This window comes from Garra rufa, chromosome 17 (genome assembly GCF_049309525.1).
Source record: "Garra rufa chromosome 17, GarRuf1.0, whole genome shotgun sequence".
NCBI lineage: Eukaryota > Metazoa > Chordata > Actinopteri > Cypriniformes > Cyprinidae > Garra > Garra rufa.
Window position 1 is genome coordinate 31,111,464 of NC_133377.1, and position 15,553 is coordinate 31,127,016.

A 15,553-nucleotide genomic window follows, 5' to 3' on the forward strand; every position below is an offset into this window, starting at 1 on the left:
TAAACAAGGAAGGCGGAATCAACTGAAACAAGATTCACTTCGACGTTACGGTTAGGTCTTTCTCATTTTATCGGATAATATGACTTTATTTCCTTTTTCTGGACAGTCTTTGTCACGCAGATCTGGCAACCCCGGGATTGATCGAAAAGTTTATGTCTGTATATCACAACGCTTTCACCCCCATTTTGCTTTGTCGGTTGCTGTATATGGTAAGAAAGAAATTGTCATTTTTCGTTATGTCTTACTTTTTTTACAGGTTACAGTTATAAACGGTTCTTGGTCTTTGAATATCCGATTTGAACTGTGCAAACATTTTTTATGAGTTTTTAATCATTGTTTGTTTTGTACCGGGGAGATCAGTAAAAAAAAAAAAAAAAAAAAAAAAACACTGTTAAATCTAAAAAACTCATTCCGCTGTAAGCTATGTCAGTATTTTTATTGATCATCAAAACCTTTTCGTGTTGCAGGTGTGTTTGATTAAGGTCGAAAATAGCCTACAAATTCATCGGAATTTAATCTACTGCGCCACTTGTTAAAGGTATAAGGCTGTTATTCTGTTGTTTTGATACATGTTTTGATTGTTTAGACAGTTATAGATAGACTTAACGACGTTAGCAGTGTATTAAGTAATAGTAATATATATCTATAAATGTAGTACTACACTTGTATAATAGGTATTTCTTTTCTAGATGGCTACATCTGATGATGACTTTACAATAACACAGGAGGAACTAGATGAACTTAAAGAATTCTTATCAACACAAGATCTGAAATCAGCCATTACTACTGTGAAGGATTACCTTGAACAACAAGATCGTGTTGAGTTAAATATTGGTGTGACAGGAGAGTCTGGTTCTGGAAAGTCCACATTCGTCAATGCTTTCAGGGGTTTAGAGGATGAAGAAGAGGGCTCTGCCACAACTGGTGTAGTTGAGACGACTTTTGAACCTGAGGTTTACCTTCATCCAAAATACAACAATGTAAAAGTGTGGGATCTTCCTGGCATTGGAACACCTAGCTTCAAAGCTGATGAGTACCTTGAACAGGTTCAGTTTGAACGCTATGATTTTTTCATCATCATTGCTTCAGATAGGTTTAGAGAATACCACACTCAGCTGGCCAAAGAAATCATGAGAATGGGAAAAAAGTTTTACTTTGTCCGTTCTAAGATTGACATAAGCATTGCTGCTGAACAGAGGAAAAAGAGATTTGACCAGAAAAAGACACTGGATATTATCCGTGAGGACTGTGAAAATGGTTGGTTTACATAAAAATTCCACTTATATAATACTTATAATAATAATAATAAACATTTGTTGTAATATTAATGCTAATATGTTTTTTGTGTAGGTCTGAGAAAGATCGGTATAGAGGATCCTGTTGTTTTCTTGATCTCTGGCTGGAAGCTCGGAAAGTATGATTTCACTTTGCTACAGGAGAGGATGGAGAAAGAGCTTCCACAGCATAAGAGTCGTCTTTTGATGTTGGCATTGCTAAATATCACCCTTGATATTAATGAGAAAAAGAAGAAAGTTCTAGAGAAAGACATTAGAAAAGTAGCATTTTTGTCTGCTGTTAATGATACAGTTAACCTTTCTGATTTAAGGATTTCCGTGGGTTTTTTAACAATAATACCTGAGCTACAAAAATACTGCAATGCTTTTGGTCTTGATGATCCATCCCTGCAGAAACTCTGTGAAAGATCCGGAAAAAACATAGAAGAAATTAAGAGTTTGATGAAGTCATATCTTCATCAAGGAATAAACGAAAGTTCAGTTACTAAATTGCTCAGTGAATGTCTGTTTGTAAATCGAACTAGGCTTGAGCGAGTTATTATGTATATACCCATTTTTGGCACTGTGGCTGGGGCAGCACTGTCTTTTTTGGCAGTCTCAAGATTACTAAAGAGAGCTCTGAATGAAATGGCAGAAGATGCAAGTAAAGTGCTAATGGCTTCACTGGAGGCAGAAATCTAGACTTATATGAACTTGACAGATATTTGTGATAGGGCATGATATAAGTATATACTGATTTTGGGGTATACAGTCAACTTTTGAAGTGGATCGAAAAAAATCATTAAAGTTGTCCTAAGACAAGAAGGGGTATTGGTTTGGTTATAGGACTTACAGTGCAATATTTTTCTTCTGCAGTCTAAAGTTTAGATGACTGTTTAAATGAATTTAAACTAGGTTATTGATTAAAAAAAATGTATGCAACCAACCCATGTTAATATAGGGGTGGCTAGCACATAAGATTTGATCATGGCTGCCACTTTGGAGGGAATTGTAACATCGTTACACACATGGCCCAATGTAAGCACCTTGTTTGTCTGTGATGATGTACTTTTCTGTTAGACAGTTAACATTTTTAAGGTAAAAATACAATTAATATTATCTCTACATGATCTCATTGGGTTATTCGATTAATATGTCTCTTGAACCATTTCATTAAAGTTAAAGACTGCTCTTGATTCATCAGCTGATTAATGTATTTGTTGCCTAGTTTTCTGCAAAAATAGAAATATACTTTAGGTTTTTGAATGCATATGATACCCGACATCTAAAAGAATTTGAATAAGTAACATTATTAGATAATTAAACAGTTAAGTGACTACTTTAAGGTAGCCCCAAGGATCTAATTTTACCGTTTTTACTTTAAAAATAAAAACTATAACTTTTGCTGCACAAATCCAAAAACACTGATGTGTCTACAGATCCCTCATTAAGAAGCGGACACAAAAAATATTAATATTTAACATAGTACAGTGTCATTAATCTCTGTTTTCAATAGAAAAAAATTAGATCAGTTAACCTCTAAACTTTTTTGACTAAATCTTGCAAATGTTGATATTCAGATGAAAAACCTGGTCTTATCCTATATTTATCTTATTATGATATTTGATGAAACATAAACCTTGTTTTAGCTATGTTGATGTATGTTTGGGAATTTATGTTTACTTTCATTTGCAGCTTAGTAGCTTAGTTTTGAATGCTTTCAGTTCATTTTAATCTTTTGCTTCTTTTGTATGTCATTCTAATGATTCTTACAGAAATGTAAATTGTATTTCGCAATAAAACAAATGATTTATGACTTTATGTTTCTTTATGCACGGATCCTTTCTTTAATTTGACCAATTTTGCTTTATTAAGATTTAGTTGACTTCTACGGTTCGAAACCAATCTTCATCCAAAACAGTAGGTGGCGCTGTGGAATTGAGCGCGCATACGTGCCATCTCTGGACACGTCATGCTAGCGGAAGACTAAAAACATCTGCGCGTGCGTCCCACTGTCTTCGTAATTTGGAGGCTCGATTCAGCGGACGAAGGTAAATGGCTGCTAAGTATTATTATCATTTTTTTTTACAAAATACAGTTTTTATACAAAATACGATGATAATGATCCATTAAATATGTTTGTGTCTTTATTGTCTATACGCAAGCAGTCGACGCTGTCTATATAACAAACCCAAAACGAGTTTAGAGTACACGTAACGTAATCCGAGTTAGTCATTTAAGTAAAATTATTATATTGTAATTTAATTGTTCTTCTAGCTGTAGTTTTGACATTAACAGTTTTATTTAAGTTCATTAAATTCAATTAACCGCTTTCAGTAGTATAATAACGCTGAAGTTCAGTAGTTTGTAGAGGTTGTGTGGCGAGTGTTGTACACGTAAGCATACGCAATGAACTGTTACTAGGTTTTTAAAAAATATATGAAATGTCTATTTTAAGATGTGTTATATTTAACAACAGATCTCTTTATTATAGAGCTGACGACTAGCTTACAGAATGAGCCTTTTATTTGAGTAATTTATTAAATCAGTTATGCATTCTCATACAGCCTGTCATCGACTGAACTCTACATTATAACTGAATGACTGAATATGGAATGTTTTATTATCAAGTGACTTGACTTTTCTAAATTGCATCGCATCATACAGTTGCAATGTATTGTACTAGTGATATAATTTCTTATATTGTTCATTCTCCTTATGTACAATTAGCAGCTGGTGTGTTAAACCTGCCACTTTTCCCAACAGATGAGGCTGCTCTGTGTATTTGCTCTGGTTGCGGTGGTGTGTCTGGTGGCAGGAGAAGAAGGAGCTCGTCTGTTGGCTTCCAAGTCTCTTCTGAACCGATATGCCGTTGAGGGAAGAGACCTTACCCTGCAGTACAGCATCTACAATGTTGGCACCAGGTATTGTCCTCTCTCTGAATTTACCACATAGGTTTTCAATAGCTGGAAAAACGTTTTGGATTAGATTTAAACCATGTACACTCTAAGTAGCTGATGGAAATATTTCTAGGCTAGCTCATTATTTTGTGTTTAACATTTTCTTCCTTTTTCTAGTGCTGCCCTAGAGGTTGAGCTGTCCGATGACTCGTTCCCCCCAGAAGATTTCGGCATTGTCTCCGGAATGCTGAATGTTAAATGGGATCGTATCGCTCCGTATCCTCCCATAAATGATACAGGCTATATATACAATTGAAGTCAAAAGTTTACAAACACCTTAAGGTATCTGCAAAATGTTAATTATTTTACTAAAATTTGAGGGATTATACAAAATGCATGTTGTTTTTTGTTTAGTACTGACCTGAAGTAATATATTTGACATAAAATAGGTTTACATATAGTCCACAAGAATAAATAATAGTTGCATTTACATGTTTAGAAGTTTACATAGTCTTGATCCATAATACTGTGTTGTTACCTGAAAGATCCACAACTGTGTTTTTGTTTAGTGATCGTTGTTTGAGTCCCTTGTTTGTCCTGAACAGTTAGATAAGTCCTTCAGCTCCCACAGATTCTTTGTTTTATTTAGCATTTTTGTGTATTTTAACCCTTTGCAACAACAACTGATCCATATTTTCACACTGAGGACAACAGAGAGACTCATGTGCAACTATTACAAAAGGTTCAAACTCCCTCTAATGCTTCAGAAAGAAAAAAATATGCATTAAGAGTGGAATTAGGATGTTGATTTTTCTTATTTTGCCTAAATATATAGATTTGTATTTAGTACTCTCATTCAGAAGCTACAGAAGATACTTGCATATTCCAGAAAACAAAATAAGTGAAATTAACCCTGATCTTTGAGTTATGCATCTGATAAAGCATTGTTTCCTTCTAAAGCACAATTGAGTGTTTGAACCTTCAGTAATAGATGCATATGAATTCGGGATGGGAAGATTCCCCGATTCGATCGGTGCATTGGTTTAAAAATTTAACGATGCAATGCATCAGTTTAAAAAGTGCGCATCGGATTCAAATTGGCATTTGTTTCCCGATGCATCGTTTCTAACATATCTGCATCGGTAAATCCCGATTTGCTTCTTTATAATTATTAGTAGACATACAATACTTTTATTATTTAGAAAGTGGAAAATATTGTTAGATTATTAGTTTCTCAAGCACGTCTCCCTTCACTGCTGCGTGAATGACGTAGCCTATCACAACAAAACAGAGGCCGGGGCGTGTCCAGAAAGTCACAAAGCACAGTCAACCTGTGGCCCCCAAGATGGCTTAAAATTAATTTAAATTTTATCCTAAAATGGTCAAAGCACGGCCTCTTTCGTGTTCTGTGATTGATTGCTTTGGACTCGGCGCAGCAAGCCTCATCGCACTGTTAAATGCAGACTGAACGGTGGCTCAAAACTTTCAACCGCGGCACGCAAACATCATCAGAGACCTGCAAGGGATGGATTTTTTAGTCCTGCTCCTGCAGAAATGTATGTTATTTTGTTCCACTCCCACCAGCAAAAGCCCACATAAAAGTAACCTATACCCCCGCAGAAAAACGGGTCTCTACTTAATCTCTTGACTGCATGAAACAAACCCTCACACTAATGTAAAAGTAAAGACGATCAGAGAAAGAGTAACAATGACACTCTTGCATATCGGAGTCTAGGCACGCATAAGTCCGCTGTTGATTCATGAACTAGTCATGCTTTCGGAGCTCTGATCCGTAGTATTTTTGTGTGAAATTTCAAAATATTTGCATAGTTGTCAAAATTAATGTCTTGTTGTGAGTGTTTTATAATGGATGCTCACCCATAGAGGGGGATCTTGTAAGTGCCAGTTGTGTTTATGCACATATGAGCACCAGCATCAACAGATATAGTATGTATTTGCTGTATTTTTCCATTTGTATGTTCATTTTATAATGGATACAAACAGTAGATATTCGGTCAGTCCAGTTCAAATGGACAGGTTTAATGAGTGATATTTTGGCATCTCCCTGTTTTTCTGTTTGGCAGGTTCACTTACTTTAGAAAAAGTACTCTGTAATTGTTTAGAATGTCTGAATTAAAGAATTCAGGTGCTTTAAATATGTCATATATATGTGACCCTGGACCACAAAACCAGTCATAAGGTTAAATTTTACAAAATTGAGTTCAAAAAATGAGCTTTCTTCTGATGCATGGTTTGTTAGGATAGGACAATATTTGGCCGAGATACGTCTATTTGAATGACTGGAATCTGAGGGTGCAAAAAAATCAAAATACTGAGAAAATCACCTTTAAAGTTGTCCAAATTAAGTTCTTAACAATGCATTTTACTAATCAAATTACATTTTGATATATTTAAAGCAGGAATTTTACAAAAATCAAAAATTTTGAACCATGCAATGTATTTTTGTCTATTACTACAAATATACCCCAGCGACTTAAAGGTCCAAGGTCATATACACACACACACACGCACGCACACACACACACACGTACACACACTCGTACACACACACGTACACACACGTTGGGTTTACATGTTTTATGGGGACATTCCATAGGCGTAATGTTTTTTATACTGTACAAACCGTACTTTCTATCGCCCTACACCTACCCTACACCTAAACCTAGCCCTCACAGGAGATTGTGCATACTTTTACTTCATCAAAAAAACTCATTGTGCATGATTTATAAGCCTGTTTCCTCATGGGGACCTGAGAAATGTCCCCACAAGGTCAAAATCTACTGGTATTCCTATCCTTGTGGGGACATTTGGTCCCCACAACGTGATGAATACCAGGCACACACACACACACATACACACACACATACACACATACACACACATACATGATCAAAAAGTCTTGGTTTTACTTGGTTAATAAATAATCAATCTCATTCAATGGCACCGCATCCTCTTTCACATCATCACATAAACTTGATCTAATTAGTGCTGAATTATCGCATCGTCATTATACGATCGGCATTATACCTTAGATGCCCAACCCTAATGTGAATCCCTCAGTTGTCCTTAGTGTGAAAAGATGGATCTCAAAAAAGTAATTGTTGAAAAGGGTTTGAATACACAAAAAAGCTGAAAAACCAAAGAATTTGTGACCTGAAGGGTTTTTCTAAAGAACAGTGTATGTAGAATTCTGACTCCAACTGTAGATGCCACTCAACCACTTATCTTGCGTTGTTTTGGTGCACTCTGTGTCCTTGTTTAAACTTTGAGTCAATCACTTTTGTCTTTACTGATAGCACAGCATCAGTACTGTATTAGAAAGTCAGGATGAAATGCGTTATTTACTTTTGCTCCTCAGTAGATATTCCTTAACTCATACTCTCCACAGTGCCAGTAATGTTTCTCACACAGTGGTTCTGCGGCCACTGAAAGCTGGATACTTCAACTTCACCTCTGCTTCCGTTAGTTACCTGGCCCAGGAGGGTGGACAGGTCGTGGTAAGTGACTCTTTTGATACCTTTCATGTACGGAATCAGCATAAGTGATTGTGGCTTAGTACATTCTTCTTTTTCAGTCTGTTTTATATTTTTAAGACTTCTCATTTTCTGCAACTCTCAGGTTGGTTACACAAGTGCTCCAGGTCAGGGAGGCATTCTTGCCCAGAGAGAGTTTGACAGACGCTTTTCTCCTCATTTCGTAAGCGACTCAGCAATGCTTTAATATTGATTTAATTTGTTTCAATGTATGATTCAATGTTAACAAACTAAAAATGCATTTTTTCTCTTTTTAATAGCTTGACTGGGCAGCTTTTGGTGTCATGACCCTTCCCTCCATTGGCATTCCTCTGCTCCTGTGGTACTCCAGCAAGAGGAAGTACGACTCGCCGAAAAGCAAAAAGAACTGAGTTATCTAATACAAGACAAAACCAGATCAGGGATCATTGGGGGGACTGTGGGGTGGGGTGTTAAGTGAAATAAGGTGGGCGGGAGTAGAGAATGTTGTTTGAGAAAGTTTGAATAAATTAATTACCCATATTGGGGTAAATGGTCAATGATTGAATCTTTTTTTAAGTGATGTTGGTCTTCATCAGAAAGTTAGTTCAAGGAATAAGCATCAAATAGGAGGATTGCCAACTGCTTTTGAAATGTAAAGTGGCCATTCCAGGGTGGCTTCAGGTGCACCATTATATTTTTTGTTTTCTTTGCTTTTTGTAATGATTCTCAAATGCTAAACAGAACTGTGCAGCTCTTCATGATCAACGTGGAGCTTGTTTGTGGAAATAAAAGAGAGTTTTACAGAGATGCACTCATTCTGTGTCTGGTCACTAAAATATGCTTATCTTTGTGTCTGCTTTCTTGTTCTGTGATGTTCTTCTCATTCAACGATTAGTGCATTAGTCTTTTATCAGCTAAATAATCAAGCTAGTTATATTATGGTCTTTCAAACCTCACTTGCTTCAAAAATGATTATTTATTAAATTATTTACTGTGCAATTACAACTTTGTATAAGGTACTGATTCTATAGAAAATGTATATCTAGATACAATTTAAATACACAAACATGCCTACAACCTCAATGGAGAGGTCACTATTAACAAGCCTTAAAAATGTATATATACAGCTTAGAAGCAATGTAATGTTTTGGTACACATATATGTCATCCTAATATTTATAATTTCGATTTTTTGAGGAAACACTCTTTTTGTGAAGTCTATACAATCCTGAGGTCAGCGTTTGGGATTTGGTGGGGGCGGACATGCTCTAGAGCTGGTTGGTTTTATTGGAATCTGCTCATAAATGGAGTTGGAGGAAGCATTCAGATATGGCTGTTGAGGTTGAGTCATCAGTGGGGGCACACCAAAACTCTGATGGAAAAATCATACAATTTAGCATTTTTATGCATATTCTGCAAGGTGTATGTAAACATTTGACCTTAACTAGATTATCACTCATAAAATATTCCCTTGGATATTTACCTGCCCGGTGAGCTCTGGTCGCAAAGGACCATGAGCAGATCTTGGGGGTGGTCTAAGAGGAAGACTAGGCCCGGGTCTTGGTACAGCAAAGCTTTCTTGGGCACCCCTGATGTTCACCTCTGAATACAGATGATTCTTTGGAACATTCACTGAAGAAAAGGTCAAAATCGTAAATAATGTATGATATAAGCATTTATATGTTTTATATAATATATGTTATTTTATATTTGAACTCCAAGACGGGAAATATTGAAAAGTAGTACATCCTGAGGAAGTTTTGATGCTTGTGTTCCTCATTTCTCACCTTCATCCCCTGCCGCCTGCCTCCTCCACCCCACGGCATAGCAGTCAATCTCTTCGGGACGACTGCGTGTGTGTGGGGTTTCTTCATAAGTGTGCATGGGCTCCAGTTTCCAGTATTTCGGATCTGCTGCTGTTGTGTCAAAGTTTGGGATGGATAGAGGGGTAAAGGCTGCTGTCGCTCCCTGGAGGTCAGGGAGGGCACTGAAATTGGGAGTCATTTCTGATACTGCTCTGGGGGGTTTGTTGACTCGAGCATATGGTACGTCCACAAGAAATGCTTGATCCCCTGTTGGACTCAGGTTTGAAGGTCTTTCAGCAAGCTCAGAACTGCCATTCTAGATGGAGGAAAAGGATAATGTGTCCTGTTAGTATATAATATAACTTTGAGTTTGAGTGTTTTACCCTTGTGAAAATTAATCATGGCTTTATAATAGTACCTTTTTTGGCGTATTGATTACCATTTGAATAGCATGGTTAATTTGAGTTATATTTACAAAAAAATAAAAATAAAAAATAAAAATAATTAATTTGTGGCTTCCATGATTTAAATATGGTATTTTGGGTTATATATTTATAGTAAAACCATGGTAATATTTTGTAAGGATAAGCTTTGTGTAACACACACCATCAATATAGCTATACATTTTTTTCTAATCGAAATTTTGTTATCTAGTAAAGGCGAGCTGTTTTGGCGTTGCCTTCAGAACTATAAAAAAAAACAAAAAACTTTTGAACAGAATAAGGTGTGTACATTTTTTTTTTTTTTTTTTTGTCTAAATATCTTTTTTTTTTAATGTAGCACTGCCCTTCAGAAGCTACAAAAGATAATTACATGTTTCCCATAAGACAAAATAAGTTAAATGTGCCCCGATCACCCCCAAAACTTAATGCACTGTTCCCTTCTTTAGCATAAGTGAGCATTTTAGCCTTCTGTAATAGTTCCATCGAGTCCCTCAGTTGTCATCAGTGTGAAAAGATGGATCTCAAAATCATAAAGTCATTATTGGAAAGGGTTCAAACACAAAAATGCTGAAAAAACAAAGAATTTGTGAGACCTGAAGGATTTTTCTGAAGAAAAATATTGTAACCTCTGTTCCCTTGTGCCATCTTATACTGTTGTGTTTGTGTGATGTGTGTTACACAAAGCTTACCTTACAAAAATATAACCACTGTTTTACTACAAAATATAACCCAAGATACCAATTAACCATGGTTTTGTTACAAATAGATTCAAAAAACATAGTTACTAGTTCAAATTAGTATAAAATGTGTGAGAGTTTTTTACTTTTAATGCCTGTAATCTACTTACTTCTAGCCCAGGAGGTGCTGTTTCAGTTCCACACTTGCATTCTGGCAGCGAGTAAGTCTTTTTCAGTGGCTTTCTCACGACTGCATACTGCACAGGTTCTTCTGTAGCAGAAGTGGTCTGTTTGGAGGGGTTTGTCGGTAGTGAATTCAGAACAGCTGGACCGACGGCCATGGGAAGTTTTGTCTGCTCCTCTCTATCTAGTGCTTTTCCATTTGTCTCTACTTCTCCGTCCTTCACTGTCCACTTATTAATTTCCGCAAAGCCCCCATCAGGCTGGATATAATGAAAAAATTACAGGATATTAAGTGAGTTGACAGAAAAATCATATGCAAAATATCTCCCTTTTTGTATTAAAATCATAAACATTAGGGAACAAAACACAAATTGTGTACCTGCATACAAGGCACAGTCAACATCTCATTAAAGGGCCCCACAGGATTATGGGTGTAGTAGCTGATTAGGTCATCCAGGCTTCTATGACGGCTGTGTTCTCCAGCAATTAGATATACACTTCCAGATGATCCACACTCCTCCTCTTCAATTATGAAATGACGACACCGGTCTTCACCTCTAGGGTTTTAATGAATTTGTTCTTTAGTGAGTGAGTGAAATTAGAGATGTTGCAAATACGATATTTTGTTGTAAGCTGCAATTGACAGGGTGTCAGTCGGTCACAGTTTTGACTCTTCATCTGTGAGATGAAGGTGACTCTTCCTAGAGCTTACATTGATACACAGTAGGTGGTGAGCAAGTCTGTCTTCATGAGTCGTTTAAATCATTAACTTAACTGATTTTTGATATTGGTGGCACTGTATGTAAACAATGCCACTAAACCGAAACAAAACTCGCATATTTGACTGATTATTGCTGCTGAAATGGTCAATTATTGTCATGTTTTGAGCTGTACTAATTGGACAGATCGGGAAAAAAAAACATTTGAAATACTATAGACTGTCAAAAGTTCAAGGAGAAGAGTTCAAAAAACTATATGAGGAATAAAAGGCATTTGTGGTTGGCCAAATTGAACCAGGATTTCCATAGCAAGAATCTTGACAACATTTGTGTTTTTTTTTTTTATAATTTCTGTTCAGGTAGGTGAAATATTATTCTAATATCTTACTTAATACTGTTTTTATACAATTTCTATACACTTTTTTAATTCTATGAGAATAGGGAAGTGCAGCAATGACAACACTGCAGAACAATATCTTTGAAATCACTTTTAGAACGATTTTTTTCAGCTGATGAACGATAAGAACACTTACAGCCAATCTGTATCCACCCTACTTTGAAGCATTTAAAGCGACAGGTGTCAAAAATGCACCACACACTTATAAGAAACAGAACATTTTCTTGTATTGATGTGGACAATAATCAGGGCGTAAGATTAAAACTTTAAGAATGGTTCAAACAAAAGTACCTGTAAGACAGTGCAAAGCCGATTTTTGATTCGCTGAGCCTCAACAGGAAACAGCCTTGTGGCTGATCCTGCAGCAGCTCTTCCGCTTCCCTGAGAGAGTGAGAACAGGTTGTGTGAAAATGTAACCCAAATAGTATATGTTTTTGACACAGTTTCACATCTGTGTTCATGCAACTTTGCTTGAACACCTGTTTTTGTGTTATGCTTTTGGAAGAATATTTAGATGTGGCTGTAACCTGCGTGTAGCGAAACCATGGAGCCAGTGGGGAAGAGGCTGTCCGGGCCTGTGTAGTCGAGGCAGCTGCGTTCTTTCAAACCACAGCAGAGTGTGAGCACGCAGAGATGGAGTCTGAGCCTCCAGGGGCCTCACGGGACCCAAAACCAGAGCAGGATCTATCCGCTTCACTGTCGTCTTTAACAGAGGGAATCCAAGTAGGATGTCATTTAGATATAATTTAAATATATTTTAGAATATATTTTTAAAAAGACAGAAAAGAGTTGATATGTGCCTCCACAATGCATTAAAATAATGCGTTTTCATACAAACTAATACTGTCTAAATATAAACTACAAAAATCTCATAAACATGAAAATAAAATTGAGTGTTTCAAAAATTATTATTTTTAGATAATGTGAAGAAGCAAACTACAAAAATTCAAATCAGTTTGAGGTGATTTAATATAACAAATTTGGCCCTAAAAATTAAAAGCGTTAAAAGTTTTGACTTTTTTGTTGGTCAACTGACCAACCTTCTATTTCTTTGCTTCAAAAGGCTCTTTAGAGATAATGTAGAGCAGCTAACCGCTGAGAGAAGTGTTTTTGTTTTGAGGAAATTGTAGCATATGCATATTTTGGCCTTTGAGGACATTAAAAGGTTTTTCAACTGATTATATTTTAATATAATACATTTTATATATACATACAGTTAAGTTCAAAAGTTTACATACACCTTGCAGAATCTGCAAAATGTTCATTATTATACCAAAATAGGAGGGATCGTACAAAATGCATGTTATTTTTTATTTGGTAGTGACATGAATAAGAGATTACACATAAAAGATATTACATACAGTTGAGGAAAACAAAGTGACTCTTATGCAACTATTACAGAAGCTTCAAACACTCACTGATGCTCCAGATGGAAACATGATGCTTTAAGAGAACTTTTCGAATTTGAAGATCAGGGTAAATTTAACTTATTTTGTCTTCTCGGAAACATATAAGTATCTTCTGTAGTGTCTGAAGGTCAGTACCAAATGAAAAAAAAAAAGATATTTAGGCAAAATTTTGTTCCAAAGTTTTCACCCCCCGACTCTTACTACATCGTTTTAAGAGTATCAGTGAGCGTTTGAACTTTCTGTAATAGTTGCAAATAATTCCCTTAGCTGTCCTCAGTGTGAAAAGATGGATCTCAAAATCACACTGTCATTGTTTAAAAGGGTTCAAATACACAAAAAAAGCTAAAATCAAGTGTATGTAAACTTTTGAACAGGTCATTTTTAAATTTGTAAACAAATTTTATGTAAAATATCTTATTCAGGTCAGTACTAAATAAAAACTAACATGCATTTTGTATGATCCTTCTTATTTTGGTAAAATAATTAACATTTTGCAGATTTTGCGAATTATTTTTTAGACAGGGTGCTACAGGCTTTTTCGGTCATGTCTACACAACTTTTACTTTACAGATTTACCTCAGTTTCCTTCTGATGTCCTTGGTTTAATTGCTCTGTCCCTTGTTGTGCTGTGGGCCGATATTTTATACTCCGCCGGGGCTTTACAGGAGGTTTCTTGGTTGTGGGAAGGTTCTCTGGAGCTACAGATGGACGGGGCTTTGGTCTTGGGTATTGAACAGGAAGAGCGCTCAGATGCTTTTCTCTCTGCTGAGATTCAGCCTCTGTACAGAAATTAAAATTAAGTTTGATTGTTAAAGCAGACAGTAAACGAAAGCTGGATGTTACATTAATTTGTTAAAATGATTCTCCTAATAGTGCTTTTAACCTTCAATCTGGTTGTTATTTGCCTTTTCAATGTATCTTGAAATACATTCAGATATTCAATATTACTTGTAGATGTTAGTATCTAAATATAAATATAGATGTCAGTGTGTAAGATTTAGACGTTGAGATACAGTACAGTCAGGCTCAAAATAACCCTGAACGGAAATGTCATGTTCTCTACAAGCACGTCAGCGACACCGAAAATTCTAGATACCAAACAATCAACAAAAAATAATGTTATAAATATTAAAGAATCTGTTTAACACTAATGCTGTTGAAAGATTATAGTATAGCTATAGAGTCAGAATCAGTTCATGTGTTTGAGAATTATAATATAATAAGCAGTAGATTATCATATAGATTTGTATTGTGAATTTATACTACAAAAAGTCTATGACATTTCTGTTTTTTTTTTTAACTAACTCTCAATTCTATATTAATGCTAGTTTGCAATCTATTTTAACATTAAAACAAAATAAGCACAGCTTAAGCACCGTATATCTTCTTTCTGACAGGAAACCTATAAAATATTTTTAACCTCACAAGATGATTAATTTAATATAATTAAATAAATATACCCATGACAAAATAGCCGTATCTGATGTTGTAATAAATATGAACATTTTAAGATTTTACAGCATTTTTAGTTATCAGTGTACCATCAGAAAAAGCAAGTAAACACAACCTATCTTAAAACCTAATAAAACAATTGATTTCCACCTAGAAGGAATGATTATATAAGTTCAAAACTTGTTGAGAGATAGCTGACCTTTAAGTTTCTGGTAGTCAAAGTCCATGCTCAAGTGCAGGATGTAAAATGCTACCTCTTCCTATCTGTTCTTGAGTGTTTCTGCCTCATCCTGTTTAAGTGCTTGTGTGAGTGAGAGAGAAAGAGAGCGGAAAAGGTCACGGGCAAAAAAGTGGTAGTGAACTGTTAGTGATTGTATGCAGATTTCAGGTTTAAGCTTCGTGTGAAATATTCAACTGCTGCATTAAGCTTAAATAAACAACCTGACAAATAGCATTTTTTTTTTAATTTGCCGTGCACTGCGAAAAAAATAGTGTAGAAATCAAAATGCATCACAAATGGCAAGTAGATTTCACAAACAATTGCAAAGAAACAGAAAGTAACACCTTGAATGTGCGATTATAAAGTAGATAAACTGAAATAGCATTTTCTTTGAAAACACACTCCAATAATCTTTGTGAATCGTTAAAAAAAAATTGTTTTACAGAGTGCCACAAGTTATGGATTTTTAAAAACATTTAAACAACTAAATAATTAGCAAATTCTATTAAACTAAAGCTTTAAAAAAATGCATTAACATAATTTTGCATTAACAAAATTTA

General features: G+C 35.5%; 3 protein-coding genes across 3 annotated transcripts; 2 read left to right on the forward strand and 1 right to left on the reverse strand.

Moving 5' to 3' along the window:
* The first annotated feature begins 3 nt into the window (after positions 1–3).
* LOC141290012 (interferon-inducible GTPase 5-like) lies at positions 4–2,399 on the forward strand. Its single transcript, XM_073822207.1, has 4 exons — positions 4–209; positions 468–538; positions 690–1,257; positions 1,351–2,399. The coding sequence occupies exons 3-4, from the start codon at positions 690–692 to the stop codon at positions 1,974–1,976; spliced, it is 1,194 nt and encodes a 397-aa protein (XP_073678308.1). The 5' UTR covers positions 4–209; positions 468–538; the 3' UTR covers positions 1,977–2,399.
* Positions 2,400–3,206: 807 nt separating this feature from the next.
* ssr2 (signal sequence receptor, beta) lies at positions 3,207–8,496 on the forward strand. Its single transcript, XM_073821786.1, has 6 exons — positions 3,207–3,325; positions 4,041–4,198; positions 4,352–4,450; positions 7,584–7,692; positions 7,814–7,891; positions 7,989–8,496. Exons 2-6 carry the CDS (start codon positions 4,041–4,043, stop codon positions 8,097–8,099), a joined length of 555 nt encoding a protein of 184 aa, XP_073677887.1. The 5' UTR covers positions 3,207–3,325; the 3' UTR covers positions 8,100–8,496.
* LOC141289630 (uncharacterized) lies at positions 8,155–15,043 on the reverse strand. Its single transcript, XM_073821785.1, has 9 exons — positions 14,973–15,043; positions 13,898–14,100; positions 12,440–12,615; positions 12,204–12,293; positions 11,176–11,353; positions 10,784–11,056; positions 9,476–9,809; positions 9,172–9,320; positions 8,155–9,060 (listed from the first exon to the last, which is right to left on the reverse strand). The coding sequence occupies exons 1-9, from the start codon at positions 14,998–15,000 to the stop codon at positions 8,923–8,925; spliced, it is 1,569 nt and encodes a 522-aa protein (XP_073677886.1). The 5' UTR covers positions 15,001–15,043; the 3' UTR covers positions 8,155–8,922.
* Positions 15,044–15,553: the final 510 nt, after the last annotated feature.

Bases quoted from the DNA above. Each gene is read 5' to 3' on its own strand.
- ssr2 (XM_073821786.1), top strand. From the start codon at position 4,041: ATGAGGCTGCTCTGTGTATTTGCTCTGGTTGCGGTGGTGTGTCTGGTG. The intron at 4,199-4,351 runs GTATTGTCCTCT...TCCTTTTTCTAG, and splicing joins ATCTACAATGTTGGCACCAG to TGCTGCCCTAGAGGTTGAGC. The intron at 7,892-7,988 runs GTAAGCGACTCA...TCTTTTTAATAG, and splicing joins GACGCTTTTCTCCTCATTTC to CTTGACTGGGCAGCTTTTGG.
- LOC141290012 (XM_073822207.1), top strand. From the start codon at position 690: ATGGCTACATCTGATGATGACTTTACAATAACACAGGAGGAACTAGAT. The intron at 1,258-1,350 runs GTTGGTTTACAT...TTTTTTGTGTAG, and splicing joins CCGTGAGGACTGTGAAAATG to GTCTGAGAAAGATCGGTATA.
- LOC141289630 (XM_073821785.1), bottom strand. From the start codon at position 15,000: ATGGACTTTGACTACCAGAAACTTAAAG. The intron at 12,294-12,439 runs GTTACAGCCACA...TCACTCTCTCAG, and splicing joins CATGGTTTCGCTACACGCAG to GGAAGCGGAAGAGCTGCTGC. The intron at 11,057-11,175 runs GTACACAATTTG...CATTATATCCAG, and splicing joins TGACTGTGCCTTGTATGCAG to CCTGATGGGGGCTTTGCGGA.